This window comes from Lutjanus erythropterus, chromosome 3 (assembly GCF_056507025.1).
Source record: "Lutjanus erythropterus isolate fLutEry1 chromosome 3, fLutEry1.hap2, whole genome shotgun sequence".
In the NCBI taxonomy this organism is placed as follows: domain Eukaryota; kingdom Metazoa; phylum Chordata; class Actinopteri; order Lutjaniformes; family Lutjanidae; genus Lutjanus; species Lutjanus erythropterus.
In genome coordinates, this window is record NC_139319.1 from 35,286,095 (window position 1) to 35,305,327 (window position 19,233).

The window sequence follows — 19,233 nt, forward strand, 5'->3', positions numbered from 1 at the left end:
ACACATCCAGAGCTGCTCTGTCACTTTGTGTCTGACACAAGTCACAATGAAATAAAACTATTTATCACGTTTGATGAGCGCAAATGTGCAATAATCTGTAGCTCAGAACAGCATCTGTGGAGACCAGTCTGTCTGTCCAGACAGTATATGGACATGATGTTACTCCTCTGAGGTGGAAGTATTCAGATTCTTTACTAATGCAAAAGTACTGATATCAGACTGTAAAAATGCTTCACTACAAGTAAAAGTCCTGCATTCACAAAACCTCACTTAAGTAAAAGTATGGAAATCTTATCAGATAAATATACTTAAAGTAAAAATATTCATGTTGCAGTAAAATGTTCATTGTCAGTGTTATTATGTCTGATGTTTTTGGGTTAATATTATTGTTTTAATGTTAGTGCTGTTTACTATTCATTTTAATTACTTTATAGGCCACTGATGGCTAGTTTAATCAACAGCAATGCATCATCTATAAGACAATCAAATGTCTGTAGCATCGCCTTTTTTCAACTTCATGGATTAAAAAGTACAGTATTTTCCTCTGGATGTAGTGTAGAAGAATAAAGTTGGATAAAATGGAACTCAAGTACTGTAGTGAAGCTCTGGGGTGTAACTGTGTGGCAAATGGTTTACCTGATCTCAGGTCACTTAGAAGCGCCCCTTAGCAGAATTTTGCTTCAGGCCCCATGACGGTCAGGACCGGCTCTGATATCAATATGATTCTCCGCCCTACTAAATGTGTCCAAGTCCAAAAACACTGCCTCCTACATTTCCAAAAATGCAATGCACTACATCTTTTGTCAGACTTCCCTTGCCTGGTACAGTCTATATAACATGTTTATAACACATGATGTCTGTTATAAATTTGATTTGTCATACTGAGATAACACTGACGACATCATCAGAGTTATTGTCTCTCCAGGTCCAAAGAAGACATTGTGCAACAGTTTTTACAGCCTTTGAAATAAGATCCTCCTCCTGAAGACAAACAGACAGACCCAAACTTCAGGTGCAGAAGCTGTAGAGTGCAAGACCTCAAAATACAGAGAACAATGCATTAAATATCTGATAAAAATGAGTTTTTTGAGGAAAATTGACATGTTTTTTTTTTTTTTTTCATTTTTGTGTGTGTTTGTAATCTCTGCCCTTTACATGCTGTGCAAAGCAATGACATTTCAGCTTAAAGAGTGTAAAATCTAGTGCTCTATGTATAGCTATCCTGTCTTGGACCTTGATATATGGTTGGTTGCAAATTATTCATTCATTCATTCATTTATTAATTTTATTCTGTCTTGCTGAAGAAATCTCCAACCACCACAGGTCAACCTACAGCAGATACAACATGGACTGCTGGACCCTCACAAAAGATGCCAATTAAATTTTAGCCCTTGGGGTTTAATTATTGTGTCCACATGGGATTTACATGGCTTATTCAGAGGCAGTGGACTTTTACCTTCTACCTTTAATTCAGCACACACTTCCTTGTAGCCAGCCAGTCCTTCGTTGTGCCTCTTCGACGCAGGTTCTCTGACTCACAGGTTCCTCCTTCTGCAACGCTACAGCCTTTATTTCTATGTGTTCTCTCACCATGACAGCGTGTTTACCAGGTAAGCAGTGTTTGAGAAGACAGCAAAAGATAGTTTGTCAAGGTTTTTCAATATCTACCCAGTATAGGGAATTTATGACTATTTCATGTCCCACTGTCTGTTTTTTTCTGTCTAGCTTCTTGATTTGACCGTACTTTTTAGTGACTTATCATTCAGATTTTCTTACTCTGCTGTCCTTCAGTGGCTCTGTGTGAGATCCGTAGGCCTAGGCTACTATAAATGTGGTGGAAACCAAACCTACTGTGTGAATTAATGATGAAGAGATGAGGATGGGACCAGGAGATTAAATTTCACCTGCTACCCCACCTACAGTGTCACTCTGAACACAGAAAACATTTGGCCTCCACACGTGATACCACTTGTTTCAGCAGTATTAAAGCTGACTGAAGCATTTGATATATGGATACGCTCTTATCTTTTTCGGGATACACTATCTATTTTTTTTGTTTATTCCAAGAGCAGGTTTTTAAAAGTGTAATACTGGAACTGGGCTGTACAAACAACGTCTTGAGGAGCGACTGAGCTGAAGGATCGTTGCTGTTTTCAAAGACGAGTGAAAGGATCAATTTGAGGGATCTCATGACAAGTTTCAGCAACGGGGGATTCTTCAACGCTGGCTACCATGACAGCGAGACTCTGGAAATTGATAGAAGGTTCGTGGTAATATGATAATATAAAATGTGTTTTTGTCTTCAAATGTGATTCATCGATCCTGAAAATAAGTAGCTTCCCTTATTTTATCAAAGAATGTGTTTGAGTGAGTGCCGTGTGTGTAATCTCATGGCACACACTCTGCTGTGAAAGAATGAACAGGATGTCCTGAGGGAACAGACTGTGTGGATGTGGTGTTTATCCTCGATATATCCCAGGCTGTGAGAGTGATTACATTTATTTTTCTTCTTTTGAGTAAGAACTTTAGGGTGTAAAGACTCTGAAGGTTTATAACGTAAATTAGTCCATTGGTGTCGGGTGTTTACTAATCCTGCACTTCCTTATAGGATAGTATATCCTTAAAAGAAACCATACTGTAAAAAATAAACTATTTGTTTTAACTTTAAAATGTAGGTGTCCAGGCTAACTTGAAATTTAAGTTGACTGAATGTGAAAAGACAAGTTAAGGTGAAGTAAACTTTTCTTGTCAAATAGATCATCAGTTTTTCAGTTGTCAACAACTGTTCAGTCACACTGAGGAGCACAAAGAACAAATCTGATTTCCTTGCACATTTTCTCAATTCTTTATTTCACTCCAAGAACAAGCTGCTCCTGTTGCTCATAAGAAGTTAGGAACTGAATTAAATACTAATCTTCATTATAGTTTGCAGTGTTTTCATTATTGTGAAAACTAAAGCTGAGAAGTTTTCATCGTATATGTTTTCTTCAAACTATATATATTAAAGGTCACAAATAGAGCTGCAAGGATTAATTGATTATGAACCAATTATTTAATTATTCACCAACTACTTTAATGATCACTTAATTGGTTTGAATATTTTTTGATAATAATAATAATGATAATAGTAATAATAATTTCAACTTTATTTACAGCACCTTTACTTTCAAAACATGGTTACAAAGTGCTTTACAACATTTAAAAACATTAAAAGATTTAAACAAAAGCAGGATACACTGCATTTACTGTATAGATCAATAACATATTGATAAAAGCAAAAAAAATGAGAAATAGTGTTTAAAAAATACAAATAGAAACAGTAATGTTCATTAAAAGAATGTTTAAAGTAGGTTTGAACAAGATTACAAGGAGGACACTGAGGTTTCAAGCCTAATATTCTCAGGTAGGGAAATCTACAATCAAGAAGCCCTTATTGCAAAGGAAGAAATATCTAAATTGTCTGACTTCAGCTTCTTAAATGTCAATATTTTCTGGTTGCTTTTTTATCTATGACAGTAAACTGAATTTGTTTGGATTGTGGACAAAACAAGACATTAGCCCATCATTTTGGGCTTTAGGAAACATTAATCAGCATTTTCCGCCTTTTTTTGACATTTTTTAGACCAAACAACCAACTGATAAATCAATAAAATAATCGTCAAATAAAGCGACAATGGAAATAATCATTAGTTGCAGCCCTAGTCGCAGGAGAATTTTTATTGTCAAGAAATGGGTCGAGAAATTTCACTTGTAAACTTAATTTAATGAGATGATTAAACCCAGTACAGTACATTAATTCAACTCATCATTTCAAGTCGAGTTAGACAGACTCATGTTTATAAAGTGTTCTGAAAATAAATACTAGAAATGTTGCGTTTAATTAACTTGAATTAAAAAACTACTGTATTTACGTTAAGGAGAAAAGATTCATTGATTCCACTAAATTCCTGTGTGATTTCTTTTTTCTTTTTTTTAGTGCACAAGAGAAAAAACACTACCATAGCAGTCATATCTCTGCCCCTTTTTAATTACAGATAATTGCCACATTGTAATCATGACTTGAAATTCCAGTTCCTAGGCTGATGACCTCAGAGCTCTTACGTATCACTACCACAAAGGGTAAAACCTCTGTAATAAGCTGTCTCACCTTGCACATTATTTGCTCCGTGTGGTCTCTAGGTCTTCCACTAAAACCCACCACACTAACCCCTATGCCAGGGAAGACCCGTCCCGGCGGAGTGAGAGGATAGACACGCGTTTCTCATCGACCGGTCAGACCAGCAGAAACGGCGATGTGGGGGGAGTACCGTGGGGGGGCTGGCAGGAGGAGAGCTGGGGGGGCAGAGAGAACATCCCCATGGGCCTCGTCTCAACACGGCCTGGGAGTCCTTCATGGCAGCATAACCTCAGTGAGTGGACACAGAAAAAAAGCAACATTATTTAGTGTTGACTACTTGTTAGACTGTGTGACTCTGTGTTGCTAAGTGATATTTCTCCTCCTCCTCCTCACTTTTTTCATTCAGATCACAGTACATTCCAGATCCCCCCCAACTCTCAGTATGATCGAAGCCTGAGACTTCCTTCTTCAATGTCAGGTAATGGTTTAACTAATTTTTCACCACACTGCAAATAAAAGTTTCTGTTCACATTTGAAGACTTGACAGTAATTGTAAGCGCACACTGTTTCTATGGCATCACTAAACACACACACAAAGTTGTTAAGTGCATTACAGCACAATAATTAAGAATAAATGTGACATTGATGTTGACTCTGTTGACTATCAGTCGTCTGAACAGAATCCAGCTGGCTAATTATTAATGGAGGCTCCTTACAGAAACACATGACAGGGAGAATAAGGAAGTTGGAAAAGAAAAGAAAACAGAGGGAAGGTGTTTGTTGGGGCATTTACTGTTGTCTGGCAATTGTAACTGACGGGCTGTACTCTGACTGAATAAACAGTATAATATCTTCAGCTTTCAGCTCATGTTGTCAACATGGACAGATTTTGAAGATTTTTAGCCATGCTAGCAGCATTTCAGTTTTTGAGTGAAATTGATCAACAACCATCGGACAGATTGTCATGAATTATATGCAGACAATCTCATATTACTCAGACTGAATTGTGATGACTTTAGTCATACCTTCACTTTTGGTGCGGCGCCATCACCAGATCAGAATTTTAAATTGTCTGATGTTGCCACAGTTTACTTTTTGATGAAAGCTAATTAACAAACATAGACCATGAATCAATTAGTGGACACAGCGTCTGTGATGTCACTGGTTTCAAGAGCCATTGTGAAGCACACAGTGTGGTGTCTCTGGCCTTCACCGGCACCATGGCAACACCTGACTCGGCTAACTCCCAATTCATCCAGTGGACAATGAGGTGGAGCACGAGTGGACCTGATGTGGCCAAATGCATAGACATATAAAACATAGATGCCGTATTGACCGATGAAAAGCGCTATAAGAATATTTCTCAACTGAATTTCAGTGACTCAAACTCAAAAGTCTAACTTACTCCATGTAGATCATCATCGAATGAATATAAAAACTACTGATTGAAATCGATCGAGAAATGTAGGCATTATAGTGTATTTTATCCAGAAAAATGCAGCTTCACTGTTTCAGTTCAAAATGTTTTCAAGCCAGGAGTCGTGACCAAAATGGTGGGATGACGTGGAGGCACACATGTCTGCTTTGAGTGACAGATTTATGTGCTTTGTGCATAAATTTAAGTCTTAATTTAATTTAAACAGGTGAGTTACATGAAAATTCACCCACCGTTCACCATACAGCAAGGAGGAAATTAGCTACAGAGACAAAACCATTTTTTCTTGTGCCAAGCTATGAAGTTGGGGCTTTTAGGAAGGAAGTCTATGGGGATTGGCTCACTCACATATGCAGCCAGCCTGAAGTGACCTCTGGTGAAATGCAGCTTTTCGCACTTTGGCATTCACTCATTCATTCATTTTTCAGTCCCGGCGTTTCCTTCTTGCATGCTAACATGCTTAACTGACATTATATTTGCTAAACATCAGCATGTTAGCATTGTCATTGTGAGAATGTTTGCATGCTAACATGCAGCTCAAAGCACTGCTGTGTCCACAGACTCACAGAGCTGCTAGCATGTGTGTAGACTCTTAATCCTGTTATAATACAACTTAATTATAATTTGCAGGCAGTCTGTACTATCTGTAAATAACAGTAGTCACTGTAGAGAATCACAATTGCCACAGTAGACAATGACAGTGAGATGTGTTGCAGTGCTGACAGCTACAGCAGGCAGCAGTAGCTTTAATCAGAACTGAAGATAATGCAAAGTCAGTGGCTGTAGAACCACAGAGGCTCATACTGCATAGATCACTGCTATCAGCTGCACTTTCAATCAGTGTATTTACAGTAGGTAATATACACATCTCAGAGTTTGAGTCCACTAGTTAATCGGGTAATGATAAAGAGATTAATCATACTCTGATGAGAGAGTAAATGTTTAAATGTGTGAGCAGTTGCAGCTGGTACTTTTAAAAACAGCAACCCTGATGACTGTCACCCTGCTCCTGGATTTCACATCTGCTCTGAGACTGTACCAGGATGCACAATACTGGATTTTTGCCGATATGCCAATATTTCTCGACTTACAACATCAAGTCTTTCCTGCAGAGGAATTAACTTCATTAGTATGCCTACTCTCTCCCACTGGCATATGCAGACATAAAATACAATGTGTTTTAAAATGTACACTTGGTAGTGATGAGATTTGGCTCCTTCCATGACCAACACTGGCCAATTATTGCAAATAGAAACTTTGCTGTCTGTGTCAGACACAAAACTTCCACACTACATCAAATGTTCATTTCAGACCAATACTGATATTTCATTTTGAAGCCTTTATGGACTGATACTGATGAGGTGTAATATAATCATGCATCCCTAAGTTGCCGTGACGACCACTGCCGAACAGCAAAAACACATTCTTCTGCTCTGGTCTGTTCATCCAGGGACCATGACAGTGAGATGGAGAGGAATGGCAATGAGAAGAATGAGCATGTTTCCAAACACTGATCCTGCCCATCTAGCTCTCGCGGAGGACGCCATCAGGGACGAGATGGAGAACGGTAAGAGCCTGTGACGGCCGGGTGTCAGATTGTTCCTGTGGATATGTGCGATGTGAAGCGTGACACCTGATCTGCGTTCTGGACGGTGGCCTGTGTAGAGATAACAGCGAGGGCTTGTCTTGTCATCTTGTGTGTGACAGAGGAACAGAACCTGGTCAAGGAGCTCGTTGCCCTGTCAACACGAGACCGGATTCGGGCAATCCGGGACCTTCCAATGAGTTTCGAAGAGAAGAAACATATCAGGTGGGTTTTGACTGACAGGCAGATAAAGGTCATACGCTTCCTTGTCAGTTTCATTCCTGACACTGAGTTAACCATTAAACCTGCTGACAACCATAAAACAAAGTTTCTGTATGCAAAGACAGAGTGGTTCTGTTGTGTTGCAATATAGATCACTGGAGGAGAAGTTACATATATGTGAGCAAGACATACACATATAGGAAAGACTAACATCAGTTGCAATTGTAACACAATCAATCCCTCCAGTTAGAAAAAAGCTAGAGTGATGGTTGTGTGAAAGTTAGTCGATGTGCAGTATTTTTCTACTGCTGTCTAAAATTTAGATCACCTCAGTTTATCAGAAGGTTATTGAAGAATACGAGCAATAGAACAAACTATGATAATACAGGTGTTGCTAGCTGATATACAGGATTTTATCATTGCTGCAAGATCAGGGGCAGTTCTAACACTGTGTTACAACTGTCCCCGAGCCATTTGGGCAAGTATAAACCTTTTAACACCTTTTTGAATGAGCTGACATACTTTTCTGTTAGAAAATGAAAGTATTTCACTAAATTTAAATGTATATGTTGAATGTAAAATTTTACCTCAACTGAAATAATTAAGATCTAGTTATCACTATAATAGTTTCCTATTCATCTGCAAAAATAGAAATATACTTTGGCTTTGAAGACATAAGATGACTGACGTCTAAAAGAATCTGAACCACATAGGGCCCACAGAAAAAATCTTACACTACAGCAGTAATGTGATTAATCTGAAGTGTGCTTTACTTGAGTTGTTGTGGAGGAGAGGTCAGGTCCAATATAATTCAGATAGGACTGCCATAAAACCTGTGGCTTTACATCACTGATGATGTAAGTCATTGGTTGTCAACCTGGGGTCAAGGCCCACCTTAGGGGGGCGCCAGAAATTACAGGGCGTCCTCAAGACTTTGTGTGGTCTGAGGTCCACAAAATCAGATTTGCACATGTGGACTGATGTAACTGATCTGATTTTTTTTCTAAAGTAAAAATACTTAAGTATTCAAAAGTACAAATTACAAAGTACATTTTCTAATATCAATACACGCTGTATTGTTTTCATGATGCATTTACAGAAGCTTGTAACTCTCTGAAACCATCTAATGATGCACTGACCTGCTTGTAGAACCACTCTGCTACACAAAGTCTATAGAAACACCTATAAAAACTTCAGCATAGAAATACAATCAAAACCAAAAAGGACAGCTGTTGTCATTTTCTGATGTAACTGTATTAAAATCACTGCATAAAAACAGATTGAAGCCAACTGTAAGGATTTCTCCAAGTCTGTTAAATAACTGAGATTTCTTTCTGTCTTCAGAGGCAGTATATATACATGAATTATGTTGTATTTTTCACCCCAATAAAAACAATCCAACTTTAAAAGCTACCTGGAATAATGAATAATTATAATAACATCTTGAGATTTAATTTAGTCTTTCTCCTGCCGTCACCATTACCGCTTTTTGTTTGAATGAAAGAGGGAGAGCTTGCTTGTGCTTGTTAGTGCGCCTGGACGTATTTCTGCTTTTACATCAGTCCCATTTGAGAGGAGCTACTGTGATTGGTTTCTTTCTGTGAGGAACACAACATGTGACCAGCTGCATTTTAGAAAAGAAAAAACAGCAACAGCTGACTTCAACGATGTGCTCAGTCAAAAAGTAACAACAACCTTCCTAGAAATGTAGTGGAGTCAAAAGTACAATATTTGTCTTTGAAATGTAGTGGAGTCAAAAGTACTTAAGTACAGTACTCAAGTAAATGTACTTCGTTACTCTCCACCACTGCTTATTTTATTATCGCACCAAATTATTTTCTACATTACCTCAACAGGCGTCAAGTTCTGACATTCAGGTCTGCCAAGCAGTCTCGCCAGTTCACATGTTTTGCAGATTGTTCGGAGAACGTGTCATTGGTGAGTGTTTCATCAATCATGAAACAACATGCTGAAACACCGTACTTAAACAACTCATTTTTAGTACTTGTTAATGACCTATGCTTGTACGTTCTACGTGTCACACGCTGTTCTCTCAGTCTCTCCGCAGGTTTGGCTACAGCATGAGGTCAGCCAGGCAGACCCTGGAGCTGTGGCAAGGCATCATGAAAGAGATAGGCGGCACATTTGGCACCAGCGTCCTCTCCTATTTCGTTTTCCTCAAGTGGCTGCTCATGTTCAACATTTTCTCCTTCCTGGTCAACTTTGGCTTCATCACCATCCCGCTGCTCGTTTACGACCTCTCACCCAACGTACCTGTGAATGTGAGCTTCAGAGGACTGGAGATACTGACTGGAGCTGTAAGTGGCGGCTTTTATCACAGCACCACGTTCATTTACCTTCTCGTGACATTGCAACCATCTAAATGAATGAATTTAATTTAAACAGTGACAACAATGGCAGAAAGTTTTTAAGATAAGCTAATACACCAAATCTGCAATCACTTGCAGCTGTACAAAGTGTCTTTGCTGACTCACTGTGTCTTGTGGGCTAATCCAACTGAGAAAGTCATCAAACTCTCTGGCGGGTAATCAGAAATACTGATGGTGTTTCTCACAGTGGTAGAATAAAGAGAAACATACTCATTGTAACAAAGTGTTTGGATTTAGGGGGCTTTCGCTTTCTCTGTCTTGTTCTTAGAATTAACCAATAGTAACGTCTTTGAGTATCGCCATGTTTGTTTTATCATGCAAATCTTTAAGTTTTGTGCGGTTTGAGTTCTGATGTGCCTTTTAGTGGAATCATTCAGTAAGAACATAGGCACGCATGTGAGAAATTCTGTTGATGATGCAGCCAGCTGTTCATGCAAAAGTCTGGTTAGATCAAGTATATATCCTGTCTTACAGTTTAGGTTCACCCTCACCATTAGTATTTCAAAATCCATGCACACTTCGGTGCATTTGTCAGTTAAAGAGCCTGATATTTCCCTCAGAAATTGGTGGAGACCAAAACAGCTGAAAGGAGACTGAGTATTGGACTTAATGTTACTCTGAGTTTGCTGGATGTGTGAATAGCAAACTATTTGCCAACAAGTTCTAACAGTTTTATACGGTGATATGTCAGAAAAAACACAATATGTAAATTCTGACACTGGGGGTCTCTCTCTCTCTCTCTCTCTCTCTCTCTCTCTCATTAAAACAATAACAAAAGATGTAGTTCGATGACATCACAAAGTAGCATTGGATTATGGGAGTTGTTGCCTTCACTGTTAAACAACCACCACTGCCAGTGAAAATCTGTCTGAGGCAGAAATCATCTTCACATGTTGAACATAGGTTTAATTCAGTTACAAAGCAATACAATTAATTAAATATCAACAGTTGCCTATGTTATTTGATATTTAATTAAACTTGAACTCATCTCTTTGCACTCTTTGAAGTTCATTATGTATATTGCATGTATTGATTGTGTTTTGGTTTCTGCAGGGTTACTTCAATTACACCGTCATGTACTACGGTGGTTACACTAATGCAACCCTGGATGGTCCCTCGGAGTACAACTTGCAGTTGGCCTATTTCTTCACCGTTGCACTCTACATGGTGCTCTGTGGACTTGCACTTGTCTTCACGTCAGTCTGTTGAATTTGTTTCAAATTGAATTTGATGTACATCACAATATTGTGGGTTTATTGTAGATTTCCTCGCATTCTGATTTTCTTTCTGGTTAACAGTCATGTCACCTACTTTTTGCAATCTGTGTTTATCCTCACGCAGCATGGCCAGCTCATTCCAGAAAAACTATGTGCTATCAGACACAGCTTCTAGCAGTGCATGGCAGCTCCTGTGCAGCTGGGATTTTAGCATCAGCAATGAGAAAGCAGTGAGACAGAGAAAGAACAACCTACGTGTCCAACTCAAGGTGAATATCACTGTTACAAACCCACTTTTGTCAAGGAATTTTATTATAAATATATCTGAAACACACAACTCTGAATGAGATGTTTGACAGCACATATCCGATAGTTTATATTTTTCAGCTTGCAGCTCTAAGGTTTGCAGCACTTTGGGAATAAGCCCTGGCTGCAATTGATATTTCCAAAATAAGCTTTCAACAAATGTCAGAAAATTAGCTCTCAGAGGTTAATTCCTGTTTAAAGGCACAACAAGCATCTCATTATTTTTAATCACCATGTTTTTACCTGCTGCCATGTCTTCAGGAGTCTTTGTCAGAGAAGGCCCAGAGGGAGCTGCTAACCTCCTCTGAAAAGCTGAAGCATTTCGGGGTTCATCTGGGCTCCTGGCTCCTCTCCACCGGCCTGGCTGTCGGCTGTGCAGCTAGCATCTATTATCTCTGCCAATATGAACAGCAGGTACAAAAGTCAAGACTGAATAATTAGTCTCATTGTTAAGTTTGAATAATTGTTTTTGTTGGATAGAGACTAGAGATCAGAAAAAGTTTCTTCTCTGTTTGGGAATGGTTTTTACCACTAAAACCATAAACATTTCCACTCTAGCACACTTCCTTTTGTGTTCATGTGTACAGAAACCACACATGATCATAAATGGTAACTTATTTGGTCTATAAAGTTCTTTATCAGCATGCGTCATAACTGTCAGTCAGTAATGTGTCAAGTCATTTACCGGCAGCGCAGCGTCATTTCTTTGCACACAGTATTCGTCATAACACTATTTTGATCTGACCTCCATCTGTTATCTTAATAGCGAACAACAAATGATGCCAATTGGACTCTGGCCCAGGAAGCAGAGACTCTCCTGGTCCCCTTTGTGGTGTCCCTGATGAACCTGGTTGTCCCGCTCCTCTACTCCCTCTTACACAAGTTTGAGCACTACTCCAGCCAGCGCCAAGAGATCTACGCTCTGGTGCTCAGGTTAGCTGCTGTAACAGGAAGTTTAAATTAAGGAGAGAGCATATTGTACATAAATTTAAGACATAATATCAAGGAATAGGTTTTTAAAAGGAACAGTTTTGAAATTTTCCTGAAATAATTTTTGGTTTCTTGCTGAGAGTTTGATGAGAGGATTGATGCCACTCATGTATTTGTCTGTTAAATGTGAAGCTGATTAGCTTACCTTAGCAAAAATTCTCAAAACGGGAAACAGCTAATTTGGCTACGTCTGAACCGCCTACCAGCACCTCTAAATGTCCCTAAATAACATATGTCTCATTTATCTCATTTGTTTCATTGATACACTGTAAAAAGTGTAAAAAAAAATGACATGTTTTAGACTGTTATGTAGTGCCATGGTGTTCAAATTGGTGGCTATCAGTAAATTGGTGGGAAAATGCTAAAAAAAAAAAAAAAAAAAAAGAAAAAGGAAAAGTTTGTGAATTCCTGATGTAGTGAACTGTTTCTTGGACTATTTACCCCCAACAGTCATTTTTTACAACTGATCTACGCATTTTTTTGAACAGATTTTAGATGGTAGTCAATGAGATGAAGAGGTTCTGGTTCAGTGAATTTGTAACAAAGCCAGGTTAACTTTTCCCACCTGTTTCTAGTCTTTATGCTAAGGTAACCAGCTGCTCCAGTTTGATTTTTAGCATACAAACACGCAAATCTTCTTATCCAAGTCTCTGCAAGAAAGTAAATAAGTCTTTCCCAAAATGCCAAACCATCCCTTTAAGCATCATTGATGCTTGAAATGTGCTTTTCTCTTTTCACACTTACAGAAATGTGTTTCTCAAGATGTCCATTCTGGGTGTCTTGTGTTATTACTGGATGAATGTTGTGGCTGAGAAGTTTTCGGTATGTTTGACAAGGATTAACCTTTAATTGTCATCTTTAAACACACCAGTTTTAGTTTCCTCTGTACTATTTTATTCATTAGCTTGATGTGTTCTCCACAGTGTTGGGAGTCCATGGTGGGACAGGCTTTGTACCGTCTGGTCATTATTGATTTCCTTTTTCTCATGTTGGGATCCTTCTTTGGAGAGTTTCTCAGCAAGTGAGTTAAACACTTAAAGGGAACATTTTGAACTTTTCATGAGAGTGTCCAGTCAGTGTTGATGGTGATTATAGTCAAATGAAGCAATAAATTCCTTAGTGAGTTCTTCTGCTGCCAAATCTGTTGTTCTTTCTGCATCCAGTGACATCACTGTGACATCACCAGATGCAGGAAAAACTCCAGCCTATTTCAGATGGATTTCTTGTCTCCTTCTTTAGGTCGCCAGGCGGCATGCTAGATGAGAATTTTTGTCTCCTCATGCTATGTTTTGGCCAACAAAGTAAGAGCTATAATCTAGGTTGGTGGTAGACGGGGTGTCAGAAGCTTTCATGCAATGCATTCTGGTACATGTAGGCACTGCAGGCACAGCTCAGCAAACCAGAGACCTCAGCTTTCTCGATCTATATAGCACAAACTGAGGAATCTATTGCTTCATTTAACTACATTTGCCACAAACATTAGAAAAGAATTTATTTATAGTCTTCACAGAGGAGAAGTGAACCTGACATGTAAATCATATTCATCATTTCTGTATAACAGTGTGATTGGAACAAGATTTTTACCACGTCTGGGGGTTCCAGAGTTCGACGTGGCCAGAAATGTTCTTGAAATCATCTACGCTCAGAGTCTGGCCTGGTAAGAAGAACAGTTACTATGAGATCAAATGACTTCAAATGATGTAAACACAAAAGCTGAGAAAACTCATGATTTCAAGGAAACAGGTGTCACTAAATTTTTGAGTTTTGAGTCAGTTTTGGAAGATCCAGCTGACCCATTGAGAACCAGTGGGTCTTACTGGTTCTCAATAATCTTTTGTTGAGATAATTTACTTTTCTTCTTTACAAACTTGAATTTTTGAGCTTAAGAGGCCCCTTAAATTTTGTATTTAAATAAAATCTTCACAGTGAGCTGTGAACCTGATTTGTCACTATTTGGGTGCTTGAAAATTAAATGATTGCAGTTGAAAACATTAAATTATTAACCATTATTCACTTTAATTTTAATGGGTTTACTTGGCAGTTATAGTAAATGTTTTCTAAGAAGTTTTACCAAAAAGAAAAGTTAATCATCTCAGCAAAAGAGTTTTTTTTTCTTGACTTTGATTAAAAAACAATTAAATTGATTGAAATTATGAGTTCTCTTTTTTTTTCACAGTGTGGATTTTAAATCAGGACTTGTGTTTTCTCTCCTGCTCTCAGTGTTTATGTACAATTAAAAGTGAGCTTATACTTCTTTTTCTCTCCACAGGATTGGAATCTACTTTTCTCCTCTGCTGCCTGCCATCCAGATCCTCAAATTTTTCATCTTGTTTTATTTAAAGAAGGTAAACGCAGGTCCATAAGGTTCAGAGGTGAATGTAAACTGAACTGCTGTGATGACACACTGCTATAGACAGATACAATGCCACTGCTGCAGGAGCTGCTCTATACACTGTTTTAGGCTCACGTTACTCTATTTGTGCACCCGCTTCAATAATTAATTAAAATCCTTTCATCACGTTGACCGCATGCTTTATTTTCTGTTATGGAAAAGGAACGCAGGGTTTTGGATTAATGGCGTAAACCCTGCACTGAACTGAGCAAGGCCAATCAATCCCAGAGGAGTAAATGAACTGAACATGATTGGTAATTTGACCCAGGCTGGATTTGGTGTTGTTGAATGTTTCATGAACATGCTGGATGACCTCAGAAGCACTGCTATTCAAAGCTCCGATGAGATCTTCGTGTTCTCTAATATGGAGAGAAATATACAAGGCTGATATGAGCTTGTGGGTTTGTAAGCTTTAATATTATCTAAGGTATTTGCAAGACTAATGATTCAGAATTGTGTTGTATGTCTTCTTGTCCCCAGGTCAGCCTGACCCAGAACTGCCAGCCTCCACGGCGGTCAGGCAGAGCAGCTCAGATGCAAACCATCTTCATCGCCCTCCTCTTCTTCCCTTTCTTCGTGGGAGCCCTGTCCATGGTTGCATACACAGCCTGGAGGTACTAAGACATGACCTGTTTTGACTGTTATAATCCTTCATGTCCTCACCAGCCTGGAGATGAGGAGAATGATTTTGTAAAAATGGTACATGCTGCATTCTTTACTGGCACACAAACTCCCCAAAACAAACATTAGTCTCATTTTGTCCGTCTTGTCCCGCTCTGCAGTCTGACTCCCTCAGAGCGGTGTGGTCCTTTTCGGGGACTCAACAGCACCTTCAGTGTGGTTGGACTCTGGATCGATGATCTGACAGAGATCCCTGGTTCTCAGTGGGTAGTCTGGATCTTCCAAAATGTCATCAAAAGTGAAATCTTCTACTTTTTTATCACACTCATCATCATGTAAGTGCAAAGTGCAGGTGAATTAGTTTTTCGTTTACACATATTCACTCATTCCAGGACGACAGATCAAACACAACATTTCCTTCACAGCAGTTTTTGCTGAGAAGTTGAGATTTAAAGTTAATTCTTGACTTTGGAAACAGGAGTTAACAAGATGATCTCATCTCAGAGTTCATTTAGTAACTGTGCTGGAGTTTTCAATCACATCACATGGTCTTCATCAGATGATCTTTGAATCAGCTAAATGTCTACATATGCAGCCATGCTAGGGACTTTTGTTGAATGCTAATGTTAGCATGCTAACATGTTCACAAGAAATGATAAAAGACAATATGTACAATATAATTGTCATTTAAATGAAAAGGTTTTTGCAGGATGTGCTGGAATATGCAAAAGTTGCATACAAGTGCAAAAGTGGAGTATGCAAAAGTTTGAGGACCAAGAGATGTGTGTTAATGTAATACTTTGTAATGCAAGCGACCGTCAGTGTCATTAGGATTCATCCTCTGAGGTGGGCCTGCATTGCCGTCTCTGCAGCCTCGCAGCTAGTTTGCCTGAAAAATATGAGCATGTTGAGCCTGAAGTGTAAATGAAATTATATATGAGATATTTTATTTCTCTAATGTTATTTGTTGTTATACATAACAACAGAATATGATCCATATAGGGATTGTGCAAAATATTTTGTGTTAACTGGGAAGAAAAGTAATTCCAAACTCAGAAACAATTTAATACTTTGGAGCTTCAGTTGGAATATGAATAATATGAATAAATGCCAAACACAAGGTGGTAGGTCAGCGTGCGCCTACATGCACACTTTCTTTTTTTGCTTCATATGTGTGCAGCGGCGCTACGTGTGAAAGGACTGGATGAGGATGACTATAGATGAGCGAGTGTGGTGATTATTAGTCTCTGACCAGTCACATCACTGGTTTCATGACTCTGAAACAACTGTGCCAGTCACAGTTAAACATCATAACAACAGCTCAGCACTATAAATGAATTGATTTTCACTTTGACATTGATTTGACTATTAAAGCACAGTCTTGCACAGACTGGAGCACAGTGTTTATGCAGTGTGGTGAACATTTTTATCTTTGTTTCACTATGTCGATGGTGTTTATGATTTTATGTCATGTATATTCTCATGTTTTCCTACTCAGAGTCATTATATACATCTTCTGGCAAGTCACTCAGGGTCGCAAGCAGCTTATTGTTCAACTGAGACAACAGATTGTTAATGTGAGTGTGTTTTTTTCATTAAAAGCATGCTTTTATCTATAGTTGCCTTCATTTGATACCCATTTAGCTTGCCTCTTTATCCCCAATTTCAAATAAATTTTTCAGTAATGGCTTCTCTTCCTCTCTCATCTTCTGTTTTCTCTTTTTGTCTCACCAGGAGGGGAAAGACAAGTCCTTCCTGTTAGAAAAGCTCCAGAACCTGCAGAGTAAAAAACCTAACAAGAAGAATCAAAAAAAGGTTTGTTGTGAAATTTATTTCATGTTAACTTATCAAAATAACTAACCAAAACTGATATCGACCTCACTGTATATTTTCTGCTGTCCTTCAGCACACCAGCCGACGCTCAGATGACCACTCCTCGGGCGGTCAGTCCAACTCAAATGCCATGGTTCAGGCTTTGCTCGCTCGCCAGAGGCTTGAAGAGGTGGAGGAGGAGGAGAGACGCAGCGATGGTGGTGTGCCTGTTCCCTCTGACATCTCCACTTCCCCCTCCAGCGCTCTGGTCCAGGCCATGTTGGCCCGTCAGAGAGCTGAGGAACAGGATGAAGATCTCTACCAGACCTCTGACCAATACTCGTCATCCTCCAGCGCCCTCGCGCAGGCCATGCAGGCCAGACAGGCAGCCCAGGATCAGGAGAGGGATGAACACTACAGCACACCAGGTTTTTCATCTAGCGCCGTCATGCAGGCAATGCAAGCCAGGCAAAGAGCAGAGATGGACGGAGCAGATGATGCAGACGAGCAGCCGTCCTCTGTGTCAAGTGTCATGATGCAGGTCATGCAGGCCCGGCAGAGAGCAGAGGAACCCCAACAGAACCCAGCAGGCTCCAGTGCTCTCATACAGGCCATGTTGGCCCGGCAACAGGCCCAGAATGAGTATGATGACGGTTACTGAACTCTATCTTACCGTGAGGAGAGGAACAGAACTGAAAAGGACAACATGGAGAGATGGATTTCTTTAAGATGACTGAAATCATTCAGTGAACTGTGTTCATTTTTTTTCTACAATTGCAGTACAATCAGTCCTGCTGTATGCAAAAAACAAGTACTAAAACAGCTACTGTAGCAGGGCGAGGAGAGAGTGCAGGTCCACCTCTTTATGCTCCTTTCTAACAAATATAATTTAATATGTTTCTACGACAGTGTATAAAGCTTGTAAAATAAAAAAGTATAACATGTATAGACTAGGCCTGAACCTGTGCCATTTATCATGTAATTTGTATATCATAAACATGAGTTAATATTGTATATATCCTCTGTGAAATGTAGATGAACACCAGATACACTGAAACTAAAGTAAATAAATGACAAATTCATCACTGTCCCCTGCGTTACATATCTTGTAAGAAATGGCAAACCAACTTTCTCATGCCAAAATAAGCCAGTGATATTGTCACCTGTTAATTGAGATAAATGTAATTTTGCAATCATTATGACAACACTGCCCTCTGTAGGAATTATACATTCAGTACCACGGATTAGACAGTGAGTTCTACCACAGGATCATTGTCACTTGTCAAACCTTGTTCTTGGCCAGTTGTTCTTCAGTCATATAGAAAAGGACAGTTCATCCCAGACTCAAAAATACATATTTTTCCTCTGGCCTGTAGCGCTATTTATTAATTTGGATAAAAATATAAGTTGTAGAGACGACTGCTGTCTCTCCAGTATAATGAAACTAGATGGTACTACATGGAATGTCTCTTTCCAGAAATAATGTCCTGTTTACTCAAGATAATTCACAGACCTCGTTATGAGCAATTTCATATGGGAACTGTTTTCTTTAATGTAGAAATAAAACTCTGCAACTCACACTAAAACAGTCTAAATGGATAAACAGCTCTACAAGCAACTGGGTGAACTGTCCTTTTAAAGATACCCTGCTTAAATAATAATTTGCATCTGGTATGTTTTTCTCTATAAAAGGTTTGATTACTTCTTATTTATTGTTAATTATTAAAATCTATTCTTAATTTTCCCTGATTGAAAAATCCTAATTCAAAGATTATGCAAATATTTTTGTTTTCTAAAGTTTGATTCTGGACACAAGATGTCTCCCATTTCACTGAAAAAGTCCAATCAGTTGTTTCCACATCATGCATGTCTAAGTTGTTAGACATTGAGTGTCTCCCAAATTAGCTGTAATGTCACAAAATCCTGTTTGTTGCTGCCATATATTTGAATGATGGTCACTTAGTCTTATTATTAATATTTTGTCTTATGTGCAGTTTTCCACTCAGGCTGCAGGGACGAAGATCCACCAATCACAGGATGGCCTGTTGGTAACCTGAGAGGCAAACCCAGGGCAAAGAAAATCCTCAAGGCGCTCTCTTCTACTCATAACACTTAAAAGGTTGAATCAGTAAGATTTGTCAGCTGC

The 19,233-nt window shown here is 38.9% G+C and overlaps 1 protein-coding gene across 1 annotated transcript; it reads left to right on the plus strand.

Annotated features, from left to right (window-relative positions):
• The first annotated feature begins 1,732 nt into the window (after window positions 1-1,732).
• On the plus strand, window positions 1,733-18,162 carry tmc5 (transmembrane channel like 5). Its single transcript, XM_084715936.1, has 20 exons — window positions 1,733-2,263; window positions 4,180-4,409; window positions 4,524-4,595; window positions 7,003-7,119; window positions 7,260-7,362; window positions 9,216-9,297; window positions 9,417-9,677; window positions 10,803-10,945; window positions 11,091-11,235; window positions 11,534-11,686; window positions 12,039-12,205; window positions 13,009-13,084; window positions 13,186-13,283; window positions 13,824-13,919; window positions 14,532-14,607; window positions 15,135-15,268; window positions 15,437-15,610; window positions 16,774-16,852; window positions 17,010-17,090; window positions 17,182-18,162. The coding sequence occupies exons 1-20, from the start codon at window positions 2,190-2,192 to the stop codon at window positions 17,746-17,748; spliced, it is 2,928 nt and encodes a 975-aa protein (XP_084572062.1). The 5' UTR covers window positions 1,733-2,189; the 3' UTR covers window positions 17,749-18,162.
• Window positions 18,163-19,233: the final 1,071 nt, after the last annotated feature.

Bases quoted from the DNA above. Each gene is read 5' to 3' on its own strand.
- tmc5 (XM_084715936.1), top strand. From the start codon at position 2,190: ATGACAAGTTTCAGCAACGGGGGATTCTTCAACGCTGGCTACCATGAC. The intron at 11,236-11,533 runs GTGAATATCACT...CCATGTCTTCAG, and splicing joins ACCTACGTGTCCAACTCAAG to GAGTCTTTGTCAGAGAAGGC. The intron at 15,611-16,773 runs GTAAGTGCAAAG...TTTCCTACTCAG, and splicing joins TTTATCACACTCATCATCAT to AGTCATTATATACATCTTCT.